We start from the raw sequence: 14,358 nt of genomic DNA, 5'->3' as shown, positions 1-14,358 counted from the left end.
GGGACAGTAGCCTGCCTAGATATGGAGCCACCCTCTCCAATATTTTATGGTTAATAGAGAATATGAGCTGGCTAACCTCTGAACTAAATTGGTTTGCTTCAGAGCCTTATATTTCTTTATATGAGCCCCCTTCAAAATAGGGCTCTGGTTTGCTTGATTTGTGCTCTGTAACACTGGAGGCCAATGGAGCCTCTCTGCCCAAGGCCCTACAAGCTAATGCAATTGTTCTGCTGCCGTTTATAGACAGACAATGCACTTGAAGCTGAAAGGAAAAACCTATAGATTCACATAATTAATTTGTCCTTGAATAATGACATGATGCCGCACATAGACGTTTCTCCTGACATAGAACTTGATCTGTTTTTCTCTTTCTACCCCTCAGCCGCTTCCCGTCAGCACAGTGCCTCCCACTGGCGGATGCAGGACATTGCACAGGAGTCTGTTGACAGCTCAGATGAGGAGTTTTTCGATGCCAGAGGTTAGTTTCATTTTTTCCTTTGAGAGAGAGCTTAGTTCAACTCTCTCTCTCTTTCCTGTCTTTCTTCCTCTCTCATCTTCCCCTTATCTCTCTTCCTTTGTGAGCACCCTGAAAAGTGCCTTATCCTATCACATGGGTCCGATTGGGCTTACATGCCTGCCAGGCTAAAATATTCTCAGGCTTCCTCACAGGTCTTTTGAACAGTGAAAGGGGAAATCATTTGAACTGTAATGCAAGAATCACACATCGCCAGGGAATTTGCATGCAGCTTGGGATGTGGTCAGGGGAGCTATTTAACGTGGGTCAATGATTTCTGTTTTGATTGATTGGAGAGAAGTCTATCTCCAGGCTAAGAGAGAGGCTGATTGCTAATGCTAGACCCCCGGTGGGAAGATAGAGGCGAAGGAAGGTGACTCAGTTGTATAACAGTAATGGTTGCTGATCTCTGTTGAGTGGATTCCCTACAGGAACGCCGTAGTAACAGGTGTGTTGTTGCTCTTAACACCAGGCTTTCACACAGTAGGCGCATGGTGAAAATCGTAGGTGGTCTGGAACTATTGTCCCTGACTGAAATGGAGAGCATCTGTTGCATGTTGCTTGTATGTTCTGTCCTGACAGCTTTGTCCAACCAAATGTATTTTTCCTTGTTAACTAATTTCAATCCATCTCCAGTCCTTAGTTGTACCTATGTAGTGCACTATATAGGGAATATTGCGTCATTTGGAACACCTCCATGGAACCTGAGGAAGATAAATCATGTCCTGGATGCGACCCAAGACCCTCTCTGTACCTCTTGTGGAAACGCTAGGGACAAATGTAATCGGTGCTTGTGCCGGTTTATCATTTCTAAGCACAGAGGATATTTCTCCCGGTGAGGTCATCCTGTCAGTCTCTATCTGCTGTGTCTGTAGTCTAAGAATAGCCCTGTGATTAAGCAGATAATCATCATTAGAGGTGGTAGTTAAAGTGTAAAATATGATAGGCGCATAGGAAGGGAGAGGCTTTACAGGAAGGGAAATCCTCATGGAGCACAACACACACACACACACGCACGCACACACACACACACACACACACACACACACACACACACACACACACACACACACACACACACACACACACACACACACACACACACACACACACACACACACACACACACACACACACACACACACACACACACACACACACACACACACACACACACACACACACACACACACACACACACACACACACACACGGATCATCACATCATCACATCAGCAGCATGGGCCTTTAACCATATTTTAATATAACAGCCAGGGAAATGCGTCATCATGCATGCCTTGTTTATGATCAATCATTTATATGGTTGTATCTGTCATTTAGGAATAGTGGTAGCATTATTCAGCAGGTTTCAGTTGGTTTGTTCCTATAAAGGATTCTATGTTCCCAGGGAGATAAGCTATCACGCCCACTGGGGTAACTGAAAATGTTAATTACGCAGAGTCTTTGCTTCAAGCGCTTTTCTTTTAGAGAGATGGATAAGGGAGATTACGTCAAACCAATTCTACAGTATCTTAACACATTTAATCCAAATGTATTATTAACTTTCCTAGTTAAAGGTTAAAAAAAACAACTAAAAAAACATCACATTTCTGTCATCTTGTGTAACACAATGACCAAAATAGCAGCACATTATTCAAATAAACAGATTTATCTAGCCTCAACATAGTTCCACTTCTTCTGGTGTACACTGCACAGCTTGCCTCAGTGACAGAGACCACACTCCCCGTGTCAAGGCTCAGAAGAAGACCCAGACAGTTTCAAAGTAACAAAAGTTTATTACAAAAACAGGGGGGCAGGCAAATGACAGGTCAAGGACAGGCAGAGGTCAGTAATCCAGAGCAGAGTCCGAAAGGTACAGAACGGCAGGCAGGCTCAGGGTCAGGGCAGGCAGAGGTCAGTAATCCAGAGCAGAGTCCGAAAGGTACAGAACGGCAGGCAGGCTCAGGGTCAGGGCAGGCAGAGGTCAGTAATCCAGAGCAGAGTCCGAAAGGTACAGAACGGCAGGCAGGCTCAGGGTCAGGGCAGGCAGAGGTCAGTAATCCAGAGCAGAGTCCGAAAGGTACAGAACGGCAGGCAGGCTCAGGGTCAGGGCAGGCAGAGGTCAGTAATCCAGAGCAGAGTCCGAAAGGTACAGAACGGCAGGCAGGCTCAGGGTCAGGGCAGGCAGAGGTCAGTAATCCAGAGCAGAGTCCGAAAGGTACAGAACGGCAGGCAGGCTCAGGGTCCGGGCAGGCAGAGGTCAGTAATCCAGAGCAGAGTCCGAAAGGTACAGAACGGCAGGCAGGCTCAGGGTCAGGGCAGGCAGAGGTCAGTAATCCAGAGCAGAGTCCGAAAGGTACAGAACGGCAGGCAGGCTCAGGGTCAGGGCAGGCAGAGGTCAGTAATCCAGAGCAGAGTCCGAAAGGTACAGAACGGCAGGCAGGCTCAGGGTCAGGGCAGGCAGAGGTCAGTAATCCAGAGCAGAGTCCGAAAGGTACAGAAAGGCAGGCTCAGGGTCAGGGCAGGCAGAGGTCAGTAATCCAGAGCAGAGTCCGAAAAGGTACAGAACGGCAGGCAGGCTCAGGGTCAGGGCAGGCAGAGGTCAGTAATCCAGAGCAGAGTCCGAAAGGTACAGAACGGCAGGCAGGCTCAGGGTCAGGGCAGGCAGAGGTCAGTAATCCAGATCAGAGTCCTAAAGGTACAGAACGGCAGGCAGGCTCAGGGTCAGGGCAGGCAGAGGTCAGTAATCCAGAGCAGAGTCCGAAAGGTACAGAACGGCAGGCAGGCTCAGGGTCAGGGCAGGCAGAGGTCAGTAATCCAGAGCAGAGTCCGAAAGGTACAGAACGGCAGGCAGGCTCAGGGTCAGGGCAGGCAGAGGTCAGTAATCCAGAGCAGAGTCCGAAAGGTACAGAACGGCAGGCAGGCTCAGGGTCAGGGCAGGCAGAGGTCAGTAATCCAGAGCAGAGTCCGAAAGGTACAGAACGGCAGGCAGGCTCAGGGTCAGGGCAGGCAGAGGTCAGTAATCCAGAGCAGAGTCCGAAAGGTACAGAACGGCAGGCAGGCTCAGGGTCCGGGCAGGCAGAATGGTCAAAAACCGGCAAAGCTGGAGACAATGTAAATGTAAACTTCACGGTCAATATGGAGTCAACATACAAGTGGAGGTAAAAACTAATGTAAATTAAGTTAGAAATTGTGCTACTAATGCACGACGGCACAAACACGTCTTGTAAAATAATTATGTTTTTGTTTGGTTAGCTTTTGGAAGTTGTAGAAATAAAATGTTTTCCTTCTTCAGAAGTTACAGCTAGGCAGGCTAACATTATTTAGCTATTTCATTTGCTAGCTATCATACAGTAGGCTTATATTAAGAATTATATATTTCATTTAAGTAGACATGCACTCATAATTGACTGTAGCGTATACAAAGCACCCACAAGCTACCGGTGGCTGAAAACACAGTCATCGCGGGATGAACGAGTGTAACGGTTTTCTTCTGGTGAAAGAGAGGCGGACCAAAATGCAGCGTGGTTAGTTTTGTACATCTTTAATAAAGATGAAAATACAACAATCTACAAAACAAGAAACGTGAAAAAACCAAAACAGTCCAATCTGGTGCCACAAACACAAAGACAGGAACAATCACCCACAAAACCCAACACAAAGACAGGAACAATCACCCACAAAAGACCTAAAGAATGCTACGTAAATATGGTTCCCAATCAGAGACAACGATAAACACCTGCCTCTGATTGAGAACCACTCTAGGCAACCATAGACTTACCTCGAGTACTACTCTAACCACAATCCCAGAACTACAAACAACCCCAGACAAAACAAACCACATAAATCCCCATGTCACACCCTGGCCTAACCAAAACAATAACGAAAACACAGAATACTAAGGCCAGGGCGTGACAACAAGTGACGAATTTCTGGGCAAGTGTGGTCCATTTAAAAATGATTCCTTCCTCCCTCGCCCTGCTAGTGTATACTCGTCAGACGCCATGATACGTCATCAGGAGTGTCCGCTTACAGTTTTTTTTATCACTTTGGCAATAATTTCAGAACCTTGATGTCATTTTTCACAACACTAGACACAAAACTCACAACCGATGATCAAAATGCACATTTTTCAGAACTCTAACACTTTTCCCAATAGCTTGGATACAATACACATAAAGCTAAGATAATTTGTTCATTGAACTAAAATCACCTGTTCAAAATGGCACAACTTAACATCAAAGTATTACCATTTCAAAATACAATTCACACATGACATCTGAGATGTCTATTCATTTCATTACAATGATCTAACTATCAGTTGATACAACTGATCAAAATGATAAGTAACTGTTGCATTACTCTTTATGCATAGTTTTATGGAAACTGACTAACAATATTCCATGTTTAGATCATGAAAGTTTTAGGATAACGAGATCCATTGACACCAATTACTGTGGAACATGAACCAATGAGACGACATTATCTATGGATGTAATATTTCATCATCATTCTTTATCAGACACAGTTTCTATGGTCCCATGTACCACTTTTCCAGACCATGTTTTCAGATTTGACATTACGGTACACTCACAGGTTTATTAGGTACACCTATCTAGTACTGGATAGGACTCCCGTTTGCCTCCACAACAGCCTTAATTATTCACGGTGTTGTACGTTAAGAGATGCCCTTCTGCACACCATTTTTGTAGACAAGGCCACGGACCAAGACAGCAGCAGCAACAGCGAAGACTGTCCAATGAAATATGAGCAATAGTTGTAGGCCATGTCGTAAATCATGGCATGACAATGACTGAGGCAGCTACAATGATTCAACCAAACCTCAGAAGATCAACAGTCGCCTCAATCATCAGAACTTTCCGCAATGAGAACCAGTAAGTCTTCAGCATGAACTAAACATTAGGCTCCTCTCAATTGTCAATTGACTGTATACTGCATGCCAATGTGTACCACAGAGTAGGTGATGTGACTAAATGTGTTCTTACTGTAATTTTCCCTGCAGAATTGAGACTAGGCCGAATAGGAGAGGCAGAGGCTAAATTCTGACTGACCAACAAGAGCGGGCTGTGGTTAATTTGGTTCGGGACAGAAATGATATTCGCCTTACAGAAATTTAGCAGCACATCTTGGACAATGACGACATGTTCAACAATGAGGAAGCCATATGTTTGCCGACTATTGCACACATGCTGAAAAGGCACGAGGTGTCTCTAAAACAGCTATACCAATGTGCCTTTTGAAAGAAATTCAGACAGAGTGAAGCAACCGAGGACTGAGTATGTTCAGGTATGTTCAGTTTCAAGATGCCTGTTGTGAGAAATTCCCCCAAAATTCTACATCATTGTAACCAGTAATTCTCTTTCCAAACTGTCTTTTTAGAGGGTGATGGAGCTGGATGCTGACGAAAAAACCATCACAAATTCCTCTTTTTGGATGAGGCAGGCTTCAACCTGGCCAAGACAAGGAGGAGAGGTCGGAATTTCATTGGCCAGTACCTGGACAATGTGTGGTGGTGGGACACATACCTCTTATTGGATTAAATAATGCAACTCTCCTTGTAACCTTCCTGGATGAGCTAAATCAGGTCTGTAGAGCTGATGATGTGACATATGTCATTGTGTGGGATAATGTCAGATTCCACCATGATCAAATGGTGCAAGCATGGTTTCAGGCCCACAATTTACCACCCTGTACTTACCCTCATACTCTCCTTTCCTTAAACCGATTGAGGATTTTTTTCTCCACATAGAGGTGGAAGGTATATGATAGGCGCCCGCACAAACAAGCCACCCTTCTCCAGCCATGGATGACACATGCAATGACATCACTGCAGACCAGTGTCAGGTCTGGATTCGCCAAAGCCAAAGATTCTTCCCAAGATGTTTGGCTAATGAAAACGTCCATTGTGATGTAGATGAGAACCTGTGGCCAAATTGACAAGACAGGGTTGATGGGAATATAGAAGTACAGTAATCGATCCTTTGTTTTGCTTTTTACAATAAGCCAGGTGAGGAACCCTGCAGTTGACATTTTACTGTAGACTTTTCCTTTTTTGTAGCTAATTATTTTTTCTTTGATTCAAAGGAACCTATGTTGTGATTTTATTGTATTTCATCAATACATTTCAGATTTTGTTCAATGATTCCACCGTGTCTGTAGTATTCTCCCTACTAGTCCTTTTACAGTGATGTATTTAAGTGTAGTAGCATAATGAAACATGTATCACATACTGTATTTTGTACGACAATATTTTATGATTGTACGAACAACTACATAGTGAAACTATTGTTATCTTGTGTGTGGGTGATCTAAATGAATGTTTCTATGGTTTTTCATGATAAATTAGTTATTTGAACCAATGTTTCTGCGAGTGCAAGGTTTCTTTAAAGATATGAATGCACAATGCAATGTTTTGAACATCGGACAGCCTGTTTTACAAGTGATGGCCATTTTGAGTTTTGTGTCTAGAGTTATGAAAAATGACCACAAGGCTCATAAATGAGTGCCAAAGGGGTTGTAAAAATGGGTCATTTGAGGGCTGAGGGGATAGGGTGTGTCTTTCAGTGTTTGGACTGCAGCCTGTCTTCCTCTCTCTTGTCCCAGTTCTCCACTGCTGAGAGGAAGTTTTAATGGATTCCAGGGGTTGCAGAAACAAATGCTATTTCTCTGCCCTACTTCACATGTTTGTGTTTACTGTGTCAATGGCCTGCTTCTTTATACTGACTTTTCATGTGTGTGTGTGTGTGTGTGTGTGTGTGTGTGTGTGTGTGTGTGTGTGTGTGTGTGTGTGTGTGTGTGTGTGTGTGTGTGTGTGTGTGTGTGTGTGTGTGTGTGTGTGTGTGTGTGTGTGTGTGTATGTGTCTATGTGTGTGCGTGCGTGTGTGTCTGTGTGGTTGTTTGTGTGTGTGTCTATATGTGTGTATGTGTGTGCGTGTGTGTCTGTCTGTGTGGTTGTTTGTGTGTGTGTCTATATGTGTGTATGTGTGTGCGTGTGTGTCTGTGTGGTTGTTTGTGTGTGTGTCTATGTGTGTATGTGTGTGCGTGTGTGTCTGTGTGGTTGTTTGTGTGTGTGTCTATATGTGTGTATGTGTCTATGTGTGTGTGTCTGTGTGGTTGTTTGTGTATGTGTCTATGTGTGTGTGTCACGCCTGCTCCCCCTCCCCCTCCCTGGCACTCGAAGGCGCCAGGCTCCCCAGCATTATGCACTCCTGCCACCATCATTACGCACCCCAGCCTTCTCCCCGTCACCGCATCAGCGATTATTGGACTCACCTGGACTCAATCACCTCTGTCATTAACTTCCCTATATCTGTCTGGTCCCCCGCTCTGTTCCCTGCCTCAGCATTAATTGTCGTTTGTTGTTGTTTACCCGCGTGCTGACGCTGTTTCTGTTCTGTTACCTGTCTGTTCCTGAATAAATGTTGACTCTCCGTACCTGCTTCTCAAAATCCGGCGTCAGTCGTTGTGTGTGTGTGTGTGTGTGTGTGTGTGTGTGTGTGTAACTGTGTGTGTGTCTATGTGTGTGTGTGTGTGTGTGTGTGTTTGTGTGTGTTAGCACCTAAATGGTATGAATGCACCCTGAGTAATTAAACACAATTCACTGTCAAACCGTGAACAAATCTGACTGACGCTAATTAATAGTGCACTGGAGCATGCAGCTTGTGTGCATGCACACATACCCGTTTGTACACACCCACAAACACATCTCCACACATATTTGGTTGTCACGTATGAGACATGTGCTGTGCATCCCTTATCACTGTGCGGTGCCACAGAGCAGAAGTGTCTGAGAATATATTCCATCTGACAGGCAGAGTCACTAGGGTAAGGATCCCATGTGGCCTATAAAGTGGAACAGATTTACCCTGGCACCCCATATCGCTCCCGCTCACTTTTTCTCACTACAGCATGAAATACCCATGCTTAGAGAGATGTTTAATTACTGCATAACATTGAGAGTAAACAATGGGAAGAGGGAAAGCAAAGGCTCCATTTGCAAAATGGCAGCAGGTAAAATGGACCAATATCTATTTTGCAGCAATATCTTCTCTTATTATTATGGGGGGTTGTCTCCATGGGAAGCATAATAATGGGTTTTGAACAAAGCTCCACAACAAAACAGACAATCTCACACTGCATTATTCAAATGTCTTGTACTGCTTTGTGTTGTGTCCCTTTCCCTCTGCAAACAGAATGGAGTTTGAAGTTATTGCAGTTGGAGAATGAACTGGTAACTCTCAACTACCTGCATGTTTCCACATCAATCTTTCATGAGTTCTCATTCATATATAATGAGGGGTTTCTGGCCCACCACACAACAGGGGATTTCAATTAAAAAGTCCAGATGTTAGTGCCCGCCGTCAGCTGAATTGGGAAAAGTGCCAGCCAGTTGTTCTCTGAGACTTTTCATCTCTGGATGTCATTATACTGTAGTCTTTTGATTGGTCTGTGCTTTGCAGCATTGCGGCTCACCAATCGCGCCTCATCCCGTAGTCTTTGATTGATGCATAATATTGGAATAGCTTTGTGGCCGCCCGCCTGTTGTTTTTGAAGCATTAAAGTGTGATGGGAAAAACCTTGGAGAAACCTTTCAAGCTTTTATAAAAGCTTCCCTACCTCAACCAATGAAAAAAATATAACCCCTTACGCAGAAACTATTTTGTGTTCATAACAGCATTATCAGTGTAGTATATTCATGAAGATATCAAGAGGGAGAGAGGATGAAGTTGTTTTGGGGTGATTGATAATAATGCCCTCTTGGGAATAAGATCTTTAAAAAATAAACCACAGCAAGCTAATAAAATGGTGGTAAAATGTCCTGAGATTTGAAGAGATGGGCTTGCTCTTAACAGGAGGGATGGATGGCTCTAAAAGTTATATTCTTAGGAGCATGTAATTAAGTAATGTCAGGACAACTTGTTTTCTCCTGAAATAATAATACTTTTAGGGAGAGGGACAGAGAGAGCGAGAGAGAGATGAATTAAGAGGGAGGGAGAGGGGAAGGGAGTAAGAGAGACAGAGAGAGACAGAGAGAGAGATGGGGAAGATAATGTTTGAGAGAGAAATGAAGAGGGAGGGAAAGACTAAGACAGAGAGAGAGATGGAGATGATAACGTTTGAGAGAGAAATGAAGAGGGAGTGAGTGAGTGAGTAAGAGATAGAGAGAGAGTGGGGGTATACTGCAGTGGTGGAAAAGTGTAAAAGTAAAGATACCTTAATAGAGAATGACTTCAGTAAAAGTGAAAATCACCCAGTAAAATATTACTTGAGTATAAGTCTAAAAGTATCAAAAGTAAATGTAGTTGCTAAAATATACTTAAGTATCAAAAGTATAAGTACGAATAATAAAACATGACTTATATTAAGCAAACCAGACGGCACAATTTTCTTGTTTTTTAAATTTATGGATAGCCAGGGGCACACTCCATTACTTAGATATCATTTACAAACAAAGGATTTGTGTTTAGTGAGTCTGCCAAATCAGTGGCAGTAGGGATGACCAGGGATGTTCTCTTGATAAGTGTGCAAATTTGACCATTTTCTTTCCTGCTAAGCATTCAAAATGTAATGAGTACTTTTGGGTGTCAGGGAAAATGTATGGAGTAAAAGTACATAATTTTCTTTAGGAATGTAGAAAAGTAAAAGTTGTGAAAATATAAATAGTAAAGTTAAGTACAGATATCCCCAAAAACTACTTTTAAGTAGTTCTTAAAAGTATTTTTACGGGCCTCCTGGGTGGCGCAGAGCTATTTGTGCCACCAGAGACTCTGGGTTCGAGCCCAGGCTCTGTCACAGCCAACCGCGACCGGGAGGTCCATGGGGCGACGCACAATTGGCCTAGCGTCGTCCGGGTTAGGGAGGGTTTGGTCGGTAGGGATATCCTTGCCTCATCGCGCACTCCTGTGGCTAACCAGGTCACCAGGGGCACGGTGTTTCCTCCGACACATTGGAGCGGCTGGCTTCCGGGTTGGATGCGCGCTGTGTTAAGAAGCAGTGCGCAGTGCTTGGTTGGGTTGTGTTTCGGAGGACGCGTGGCTTTCGACCTTCATCTCTCCCGAGCCCGTACGGGAGTTGTAGCGATGAGACAAGATAGTAACTACTAACAATTGGATACCACGAAATTGGGGAGAAAAGGGGGTAAAATTAAAATAAAAAAATGTTAAGTATTTTTACTTAAGAACTTTACCCCACTGAATATACTGATATACTAAAGAGATGACCCATTCACTATTTACTTCTGGAGGTGTTTGGCTGCACCTTAGAGACTATATGTTCATCTGGATTTCATGTCATTATTTCCATTCTCCCTAGTGGTAAATGTACGCAAGCTGGCTCCACCAAGGTCCTCTAAGAATATTTATGATAGCCTCTAGAAAAGTGAAATAATCATACTCTGTTGGATAAAAAAGCTACCTCAGATCTAGAGGTTTCAGACTGAATGAGGAGGTCCAATTGTGTCTGATTATAATGGTTTAAAGCCCTCAACTCCGGACCTCAAAGCCAGTTCCACTGCATGTTTCATTGTTCTCCTCTAATCAGGGACTGATTTAAACCTGCAACACCGGGTGGGTGATTCTCCTCTAATCAGGGACTGATTTAGACCTGCGACACCGGGTGCGTGCAATTAATTATCAGGTAGAACAGAAAACCAGCAGGCTCCGGACCTCGAAAGGTAAGAGTTGAATACCCCTGGTCTAAAGTATGGCAACAGAGCATCTCAAATGGCCCCCTATTCCCTGAGTAGTACACCACTTTTGACCAGAGCCTTATGGGCAGTCAGTGTTAGAGTCCAGATGGGATTGCTTCCTAAGTGATTTAAGACGTTGTCTTACGTCAGAAAGCATGACGTCTCCATCTGAGGGACGAGCTTCATGCAGGAGAGACGCCAACTGATTAGAAAACAATGGTGGCAGAGATGGACACACCAAATCATCAAGACAAACAAATATACTCCAGGAGTCACTGCCGTGGGTTGGTCAAATGACAAATGCCCCGTTGCTGAGGCTGTTCTCATTAGCATTGTCGCCTCACAAATGACAGCTATTAGAGGGTCACTGGTAGTATTGGAGAAAGGAAATGTAAATATCAATATGACAGCTTCCATTCTAGTGAGAGCTGGAGCTCACTGGAGTGCGTTGTATATTCTCAGTGGTCTGTGTTGTCTTTGACCAACCCACGGCAGTGACTACTGGGTCAGAAGGCGACACATTGGTGTCTGTCTGTGTGACAGTGTGACGGTATCACAGCTCTGTGACGGCCGTGACTGACAGTGTTTACTCACCTTCCCAGACAGACAGAGCTGATCAAGACCTCTATAACATAATATGTTTGTCTTGATGATTTGGTGTGTCCATCTCTGCCACCATTGTTTTCTCATCAGGTGGCGTCTCTCCTGCATGGAGCTTGTCCCTCAGATGGAGAGGTCATGCTTTCTGACGTAAGACAACGTCTCTGCCACAGTGTCCTCAGACGAGGCTGCTCTACTGAGAGAAGATTGGAATGAGATTGGAAGGGGTAGATTTAGTAATAATTTTTCAAGAGCACTATATTTTCTAGTTGGCTCGATATCTGCAGTGCAAGATTTATCACTATCTGAGTAGACCTGAGTATATATAGTGCCCCTGATGACAGCAAACAAATACAAGTTAATATATTTATATTATTCATGAGGTATGAATCAGTTTTAGTCTAGGTTTATTAACTTATCTGTCGTTTTGCCTGGATTCAATTAACTGAGTATTCTCACTGTAGCACAGCGTTGACTAATTCTCATTCCATTTCCTTTTTATATGATCATGCAGTTTGATAGGACCTAGCATGAATACGAATAGAAACAATGTGTTTATTGTTTATTGAGTATGTCAAGCCCTAGTTAAATAAAGGTTACACAATCAAGACCATGTCAATCAACTTGTCCTTCATTTGATATGCCTTCAATAAGATGTGGACTCTCCCAGGTAATGCTTTGCCTTTGCCTGGCTGTGTCTGCCACTGTTGTGACTTAGCATGCTGTTCATGCTCACTAGGTCTCACCTCATCCCTTTAATGTATCTTAAGGAATCAACAAAGGTTTAGAGGCTCTGTGCTTGGCTCTCAGCATTATGGAGATGGATCGAGTAATAGACTTCGCTTTGAGAGATAGAGAGATGCACCTTTTCCACCCTTTGCACACCAGACAGCTTCCATCTTTATACAACCCCCCCCCTTTTACCAAGGACTCTGTATCTTCACAAGCCATCAGCTGTATCCACCAGAGTGAGGAAAATCTCCCATCGTTCTGAGTGAGTGCTCTCCATTCCAGGCGGACCATGCAGGCAAGCCTATGCCAGCTCAACTGTCACCATGCTTATTGACGTGTGGTGTTGACCAATTTATTCTGCGTTAATCCTGATTTGTTATCTGATTACATGAATTTGAATAATGAGTTGAATTTGTCAGACTGGGCCTAATACAGATCATATTTACTGTTGGGTTTAAATTGGTAATAAATGGCTGCTGGAGACAGATTGCTTTTCCCATTATCGTAGGCTACCACTGAAGCCACTCATTGTAGACCCATTACTAATGTATTACCATGGCACTGTACTCAAACACTTCTTGTACTTTGAAATTAATGTGGCTGCATTTTGTCGGAATATATTGTAACAGCACTAGTGATGGGAGGCTTGGGCTTTCAGAATGTATCTTGCTGCATTTACTTGACATTTAAATACAGCCAACAGACACCATGCCACTGGTTTTCCATGCAATTGTTTGTTGTTACTTGACCCATGCTGGTAGTGACTTACTGGAGTCATACACTGCTGAAAATGGAAAACAAGCGTAAGCAAGCCAGACCTGTGCTGCACTGAGGCTCACACTCCCTGATTGGAACATTCTATTTAAAACTCCTTACCTACCTCATATGTTGTTTACACATTTACCTGGTTGTGCAGTGTAACCTGCTATTAGTGAGGGCAGCAATTTGGTCTCATGCATTTAGAGCCAACAACAGGGAAAGAGGTTTTTCAGCCTACATAGAGATTTGGCTGACTGTCTCTTCAATTCCAATCTTTCACGTCTCCTATCCCTCTCCTGCTTGACAAGCATGCTTTGAAAGTGGGATAAAACATGTGAATTGTGGATGTGCCCTGGGTAGACACGGTGCCATCTGTAGAAAGATATGTTTTTAGCAGGATCCATTCCTCATGTATACTAATCAGAAATATAAACGCAACATGTAATGTTTCATGAGCTGAAATAAAAGATCCCACATATTTTCCATACACACAAAAAGCTTATTCCTGTCAAATTTTGTGAGCAAATTTGTTTACATCCCTGTTAGTGAGCATTTCTCCTTTTCCAAGATAACCCATCTGACAGGTGTGGCATATCAAGATTCTGATTAAACAGCTTGGTCATTACACAGGTGCACCTTGTGCTGGGGACAATAAAAGACCACTCTAAAATGTACAGTTCTGTCACACAACACATTGCCACAGATGACTTAGGTTTTGAGGGAGCGTGCATTTGGCATGCTGACTGCAGGAATGTCCACCAAAGATGTTGCCAGAGAATGTAAAGTAAATTTCTCTACCGTACGTCGCTTCCAAGGTTGTTGTCGAGAATTTTTCAGTACGTCCAACCTGCCTAGGACCTCAACAACCTCACCTGCGGGATTGTCTGAGACCAGTCAACCGGACAGCTCATGAAACTGAAGAGTATTTCTGTCTGTAATAAAGCCCTTTTGTAGGGAAAAACTCATTCTGATTGGCTGGGCCTTGCTCCCCAGTCGGGGGGCCTATGTCCTGCCAAGCCCACCCATGGCTGCGCCCCTGCCCATT

General features: G+C 43.8%; 2 protein-coding genes across 12 annotated transcripts in view; both read left to right on the top strand.

Moving 5' to 3' along the window:
* The window catches only part of LOC118394682 (membrane-associated phosphatidylinositol transfer protein 3-like), a 236,456-nt gene that overhangs the window by 25,605 nt on the left and 196,493 nt on the right, over window positions 1-14,358 (top strand). For all 3 annotated transcript variants that reach the window (XM_052520107.1, XM_052520116.1, XM_052520103.1), the window contains exon 2: window positions 383-478. In XM_052520107.1, the coding sequence (XP_052376067.1) occupies window positions 383-478 (96 nt within the window). The remainder of the gene's footprint in view (window positions 1-382; window positions 479-14,358) is intronic.
* Window positions 496-5,215, top strand: LOC127930585 (protein SPT2 homolog). 9 transcript variants are annotated; one of them, XM_052520157.1, is made up of 4 exons: window positions 496-2,732; window positions 2,871-3,008; window positions 3,075-3,184; window positions 3,254-5,214. In XM_052520157.1, the coding sequence occupies exons 1-4, from the start codon at window positions 2,336-2,338 to the stop codon at window positions 3,677-3,679; spliced, it is 1,071 nt and encodes a 356-aa protein (XP_052376117.1). In that variant the 5' UTR covers window positions 496-2,335; the 3' UTR covers window positions 3,680-5,214. The 9 variants fall into 9 exon arrangements, with proteins under 9 accessions (XP_052376117.1, XP_052376098.1, XP_052376150.1 ...); XM_052520138.1 differs by having other exon boundaries at window positions 2,802-3,008; window positions 3,254-5,212; XM_052520190.1 differs by lacking the exon at window positions 2,871-3,008.

The sequence above is a fragment of the Oncorhynchus keta genome, chromosome 1 (assembly GCF_023373465.1).
Source record: "Oncorhynchus keta strain PuntledgeMale-10-30-2019 chromosome 1, Oket_V2, whole genome shotgun sequence".
NCBI lineage: Eukaryota > Metazoa > Chordata > Actinopteri > Salmoniformes > Salmonidae > Oncorhynchus > Oncorhynchus keta.
This window is presented reverse-complemented; position numbering and strand designations above follow the sequence as displayed.